Here is a 6,871-nt window from a genome sequence, read left to right on the forward strand (position 1 = left end):
TTTAATAAAAGGACTTAGCCAGAGACCCAGGCTCCTGGGGTTTTCATTTCTCTGCAGAGGAGATAAGAAAAGCGCATTTCCTTATCCAGTGAGTCATTTTTCTTGCTCTTTAATTATGCATTTGTGCGATTATCAAGCGTATTCAGCTCTGAGATGCAAACAGCTCAAACTACTCACCAAGCTTTAACTTTTGCTATTCCAAAAACAATCAAGCACAGTTATGAAGGGTAGAGGAGGCAAAGATGGGGGAGATGAAAAGGGGGACAACTGATGCCCAGAACCTGGGCCGTGCTCGTGAGCAGGCCCACATGTGAGTGCTGCTCGGGTAGTCAGCACTGGTTTTCTCCTTGAGTAAGCATTATTATGTGTAAATTCAGACATGTCTTCTTGGCCCAGGAGGAGGTGGACAAGCTGGGACAAGGGCAGGGAAGACCTGTAGAACCTGATAAAGAGGGATGTGAAAATGGGGGGAATAGGGTAATGTCAGTGGCAGCAATGAGGCTGCAACCTCCTTGCATGTAACAGGACCTGGGAGTGCTTCGTTCACAGGAGGGCATGACTGCTGCCATCCCTGGGCTCCAAGTTTTCTTCAAGTTTTCTTTCCATGTACTGGAATGGGATCTGTCAGCTCCTGAGCTTTAATGTACATCCTGCCCTCCATGTTGAAAGCACTGTGTAGGTTACTTGCTTTGGGCTTTCCCCAGCGTGCATGTTTGACTGGGCTCACAGAGTTAAGCTGTAAGTGTGGTAGAGCAGATGCTGGGAACCCCTTCTCACCCTGCACTTTAGGCCAAGCATGGAGGAGAGACAGGAGGAAGAGTGGCATGGTGACAGTCCTGTGGTGGGACCCACAGAAACAGGGGCTGGGGGTCCCTGAGAGATGATTGACATGGGGAAAGTACAGTGGGGGATTTGAGAGGTGAGGAAAACTGGAATGAAGGAGAAGCATACCTCTTTGGGAAAAGGAGACTAGCAAGTGGAAACACCCGAGGGTAAGAGGAACAGCAAAGCCTTGGGAGCAGGGAGGTGGTTTGGGGATAGATATCCTGACAGAGCACCAGATGTTGTGTGGGAATCCTATATGCATGTCCTCAGCCCCACCAGCACACAAGACAAGGTATTTTCTTGGCCCTAGACCCTACACTTCTGAGAGCTGCCTACTGGGGACAGTGAAGATTCCAGGTGCCCTCTCCTTGCCAAGTCTCTCTACTGTGGAGCTCAGATGTGGACTGGAGTGAGCCTTTGCTTTTATTTTTCTCCCTGCTGTGGGTCATGGCTCTGCATCACAGCTTTCCATCCCTTCCTGCTGCTGGACACTTGGCTCTCCAAGTCCCATGCCTGCAGCCCAGCCCTGCTCCTCACCTGGGGTGTGTGAGAGGCAGAGGGTCAGCTGAAGTGGGACATGGAGAGATGTGCTGCTGTTTGACCCAGCCCCCCAGCAGGTACGAGCAGGGTGAACGCAGCCTGCTCAGGGCAAGCAGCGAGGCAGAGGGTGCTGAGCTCTCGTGCCATTTGTGCTCAGGGCTGTGCTGAGAGAGGGAAGTGCTTGGCATGCCCCCACTTGACTAGGGAGTTTTATTTTGACTAAGATGGAGTGGGAATAGCTGAGCCACAGACACAAGGATGGCTGGCCTCTCACAGCTCCTCAGTGCAGCCACAGCCCTCTCTCAGCCATTCCTGCTGGCACGGCACAGGGGTGAGGGAGCAAGTGCCTGGGCACACTGCCTGGAAGAAGTGAAATCACAGTAGGTATGGGACTGGTGGGCAGTGACCAGGTTTTTTGGGACTTTGGCTTGCCTGGAACCCTGCGGCGTCCATAGTGGGGCTGAGACTGTGTTGGGGCTGCTTTGACATTGCTGTGATGCAAACTATCCCCTGGAAATGCTGCTGGCAGGGAGGGAGATGTGCTGTATGGCAGCTCCTCCCCTGCAGGGCATGGAGTACCAAAGAACGTACTTGGGCTGAGATCTAGCGTGGGGAGCTGGTGACTGCATCCTACTCCCATCTTCAGGAGGTGGGATGTGAGCCTGTGCGCTCAGCTTGTCCAACAGTCACTGGTGAGGAGCAGGCACATTCAGGGACCAAGTCCTCAGGCCTGTCTCAGAGGACCTCAGCTGCCAGCTGGGGGCACCTGGTACTCGGTCACCTTGAGCCAGAGCACCCTTTGGATTTTTTCCTCCTCCCCTCCCAGCTTTGATCCAGGACAGTGGGCAGTAGAGGCCTTACTAGGAGTCCAGATGCTGTAGCTGCTGGAAGGACATGACTCCAGCAGTAAAGCCTATTAGGGATCTCCTGGGTAGGGCAGGTCAGTTGTGGCTGGCTCCTTTCTTGCCCATGGAGTGAAGAAAAAGATGTGACTTTTGTTGAGTAGGAATGGAAGAGATGCACCTACAGCACTGAAATACATCTTTTCAGGTCTCAAGCATCAGGCTTTGATGTGTGGGTATTGGTGGTGGAACATTTCACCTGCTCCTGATCAGGAATGCCTAAGACTATTAAAGGATTTTTTTAGTCTCTTCCAATGGTTTGAGGACCAGGCTTGCTTGGTGTGACCTGCTTTGCCCATGCCCTGCACATTTACTGAGCAAAACCAGATCTGAAGATCTGATGAATGAGACATGGTGCTGAGGAGCCACAGTCTGGGTCTGCACTGGAGAGGATGGAGAGAGCAAGGTGCATTGGAGAGGATGGAGAGCACCATCAGTAAGAGTGAAGAACACAAAACAGCTGGCCTCCTTGCAGAGCACTCACTGGCAGGATGTGTCCTCGGGGCAGTGGGAGCTTTTAAAAGGGGAAACATCAGTGCCCTTTCACTCTTTTCTCCTCTGGCCCTTTGCATTTTCAATCCAAGCCAGATCTGTGCCCCTGGGATGGAGTCTTGTAAAGACCTGTGCACAGGAAAGTCTCCTGTAGACACTGAGGGGGCTTTTCAGTGTAAGCAAAGGAGGGTGCAGGCTGGGGGACATTCCTGGGCTGGGGGCAACACGCAGGTGGGCAGGGGAGGAGTGAGGATCAAGGAGGTCGGGCTGGGACACAATACCCCTGGGTACGAGGTGCTGCGTGGCTGAGGCACACGGGGGGCTGCGGGGATTTCGGGAGCATATTTTGGAGGAGAGGGGTAGTTTGAGGGCACATTGCAAAGGCAGGCAGGGGTAGGGCTTGGTTGCTTGCTCTCCTCCTCCCTGGTGAAGATCCGCCCCAGGCCAAGCACAGCGATTGTGAGCCCCAAGGGAGACGACGCAGCTTGACAGACTGTATCTCCCTCTGCCACGGGGCCTGGGGCGCTGCGATTTCACACTCCGGCGGCCCTGTCACTGCTACGCCCTGCAAGAGCTGGGCTCTCACTCCCACTCTGCCATGTCCTCATCAGGAAAAGCTGCCATTGCCTCCTCCTGCCTCTCCTTCGAGTGCTTCGACACCCTGACCAAGTCGTGCATCAAGTGCTCCGACCTGTTCCAGGAGAACACAAGTAAGGGGACAAGGGCAGCTGCAGTCTGAGCTCCCCAGGGCTGGGTGGTGTTTGGCCAAGGGGCCTGGGGGCACCCCAGGCACGGGGATGGCTATGGAGGTGGCAATGGAGGATGGAGCACCACCTCTATCTAAAGCAGAGGGGAGCAGGGCAGCCAGGTACAGTGAGAGGAACATGGTGTAGGGAGAAGTTGGATGATCCAGCCTAGGGATCTCATCAAGCAGGGGGATATTTTGTTACTGGTGGCAGGTGGGTTACAGTTAAGTGCCGCACTTCCCTGCGACCGCAGCCCCCAGGCCAGCCAGGCAGGTGAAAAGTGCTGCTGGCCTCCGTCCTCCTTCAACTTTCCCCTTCCTGACACTACCGGCATCTCACCCCACAGCAGAGCCCACCCTGGCACCCCCCCGGGCCAGCACCTTCCTGATCTTCGGGGTCCCGGTGGTGGTGGGGTTCGTCCTGGTTCTGGCTGCCGTCTGTGTCTTCCTGGCCTGCAAGGAGGGAAAACGAAGGAGAAAGAGAAAGGCAGCAGATGAAGAGGACAAAGGTAGGAGACCTCTTCCTCTCTCTCCCACAACACCCTGAGGACGCTGGGGCAGATGGGATCACTTACTGCTGGCTCCACTGAGGCACAGCCCAGGCTAGCTCCTCCACCTCAACATCAGCTCCACAGGCATCCCATGGCATTTTGGGACACTTGAATCATGGCCTGAGTGACAGTGTCCTGCATTCCCTGGGAACCTATGCCTGTATCTGACTGCCAGCACAGCCCTGCTGAACCATCCGTCCCTGTGCCTTTGTTTGTTTAAAGCATGTCCTGGCACCATGTCCTCTCCACAGGGGACACGTATGGAGCACTGGTAAGTAGGAGCTTGGTGAGCTCCCTGGTGAGAGCCCTCTCCCCCACTAGCCAGAGGAACATGGATGGAGTGGGAACAGTGGGAGCAGTGGTGGACACCTGGGGATGGCTCCAGAGGCAGCCTCTCCCTGTGACACTGCCGTGGGGGTCCTGTGTGGACCACCAGCTTGCTTCTTGTGCTCGAGATACCCAGCATCCTCCAAGATGCATCCCAAAGACCTCATTGGGATGTCAGGGCCAGCCCCATTGACAGTACACTGCAGCACTGCACAGGGTTATCTGCTGCATCAAAATTAGGGCTGGGGTTCAAGGAATGGGGCTGAGCCTTTCCTAGCAGGGTACTTCCAGGAGAATAAGGCCACACTGCTCCATGATGGCCCATTTTGCTGGGGCGGCTCTTTCCTCCCTCGGGGGTCCCTGCACTGGCACTGATTCACCCTTGAACAATCTTCTCCAAAGTGGTCTTGCTTGGCTTCACCCCTCCCCATCCCCAGGTAGGGGGTATGGCTGTCCAGGACCGCCAGGAGGGGCTGCCACACAGGGCTGCTGGCATGCACCACTGCCCCACCACCCAGGTGGGTGTCCACAGTGGGGTGGCTGGTCCTTGTGCCCTGCTTGCCTGCACACTTCTGGCACTGCCGGATGGTGACTCAGACCAGGGGGACATTACCCGGGGCCTTTTTGCTCTGTGACAGCCCATGACGCACATGCCTAGAAAAAATACCAAAAGCGAAAGAGAAGGGAGAAATCCAGCAGTGAGAGAGATCTGGCCATTATGGAGGCACTACTCAGTCTCCTGTTGCGTACCCTGCTCCGCATCCCCCGTGTCCCCCAAGGCTGTACCACACAGCAAGCCCAGTGCTGTGGCGCTGGATGTGTGGGAAGTGGCAGGAGGCTTGGGGCTGGAGGCACACGCCTGCGTTCAATGTGTGTAAACAAGTCTATTTTTAAGTGGGAGGCAGTCGGGGAGGGCAAGCTGCCATGGGCTGGGCTCTTCTGCTGCCAGCAGGGTTGAGCGAGAGGACTCGAAGTGGAAGTGCAAGTTTCGGCCCTTCCCTCTTGCCTTTTAGCGGGGGAAAAGCCCACTGGTTGTAAGCAGGATAAATTCTGCAGCAGAAGAGATGTGGGAACCTTGCAGACTCCTCCTGTTCCAGATCCATCTTCTCCCCTGGGGACAGGACGGTGTCCATGAGCCCTTTTCTTGTCCCTTCCCAGAAAACATAGACATCGCCAGCCCCCTGCCCAGCCAGGACTCTGCCATGCCAGAGGGAGAGGGTGCCCTGAACCCAGCCCCATGCCTGCATCTTGTTGGGAGCCTGAAGATGCCAGGGACACCCAGGAAAGCCAGGGCAAAGCAGAGGCCGTGCTGCCAGGGCGATGCTGATGGCGACATTGTCCTGCTTTCCGCTGTGTACCCCCGGCCTGAGGAATGCAACCACAGCTTCCCACTGCCGGCCACTGAGCTGGGGGCCACAGCGCTGGTCACCACCAAAACCACCCAGAACTGCGCCAGAGAGGAGAGAGTCTGAGGACAAGGGGAGAGCTGGAGAGCTCTGGCCAATCCCTGTGGACACTGACAGCTTGTTCCTGGATGAGTGAAGACTTCCATGGGTGTGAGCTCCATGAGGACCAAGATCAGCCTTTTAAGATGACTGTCCTTTTTGTGCTGAGCCCCAGGTTACACCTGTAAGTGCTGGAGGAAGCCAAAGTGGATCATGCTGAGTTACAATGAACTGTCGACAGCTGACATGGCTGAACCATTGGGAGGAGGCAGAGACACAGACTGTGAGGAGGGCGTGTGGCAGCGACTGCTGTGCCCTTTGCAAGGCAGCTGTTGTGCCTGGACAGGTCTCCTGCTGAATGGGTAACTGCTGGGAACATGGGGCTGGAAGACCAGAAATTCCAGGGGAAAAGGAAGCAGGGAGTTACTTTAGGACCAAATCCCACACAGCAGTAGCTCGATTTTTGCTACTGACCTCAATAAAAGTAGACTTGAGGTGATATGAAGCAAGGCACACCCAGCATCTACTCCATTTAGAGTCCTGCTGCCCTGTCTTCTGCACTCTGTGACACCCAGGTCTTCCCACCCTCTGGGCTCTCTCACATGGTGGCAGGCATCCACCGGCACTCATGGGAACCCCCTCCACAGCCAGGTACCCTGGGGATAGGAAAAAAGTTTGCCTTCCCAAGCAGTGAAGAGGGGGAAAAATCTGTCCTTGCTTTGATCTATACTCCCTGAAGTTAGGGAGGACCAGGGGCAGGCAGTGGAGACAGCTAGTCCAGAGGAGCTCCCTGGACGTGTCATTACAGCCCCAGACAACCGTCACTTCAGCTCACTGTCACTGCAGAAATACCGTGTGTCACTTGGGATGGATGCTTCCACACTGCACAAAAGCAGTCAGGGAGTGATGTGAGCGTAGGCAGGATGACTTAATTTATGACAGTGTCCTCAAGGCTTTGCCTGTGTGCCAGAGCTGGCCAGCATTGCTGATCACAGGCATTTCCCCGTAGGTGGGTTTCTTCATCCGCCTGTAAGTGCCTTTACT

General features: G+C 55.4%; 1 protein-coding gene across 1 annotated transcript; it reads left to right on the forward strand.

Annotated features, from left to right (window-relative positions):
• The first annotated feature begins 3,357 nt into the window (after positions 1-3,357).
• Positions 3,358-6,118, forward strand: TNFRSF13C (TNF receptor superfamily member 13C). The gene is made up of 3 exons (XM_041416871.1): positions 3,358-3,469; positions 3,759-4,013; positions 5,541-6,118. Exons 1-3 carry the CDS (start codon positions 3,358-3,360, stop codon positions 5,852-5,854), a joined length of 681 nt encoding a protein of 226 aa, XP_041272805.1. The 3' UTR covers positions 5,855-6,118.
• The last annotated feature ends 753 nt before the right edge of the window (positions 6,119-6,871 follow it).

The sequence above is a fragment of the Onychostruthus taczanowskii genome, unplaced genomic scaffold (genome assembly GCF_017590055.1).
Source record: "Onychostruthus taczanowskii isolate IOZ18803 unplaced genomic scaffold, ASM1759005v1 scaffold53, whole genome shotgun sequence".
Classification (NCBI taxonomy): Eukaryota; Metazoa; Chordata; class Aves; order Passeriformes; family Passeridae; genus Onychostruthus; species Onychostruthus taczanowskii.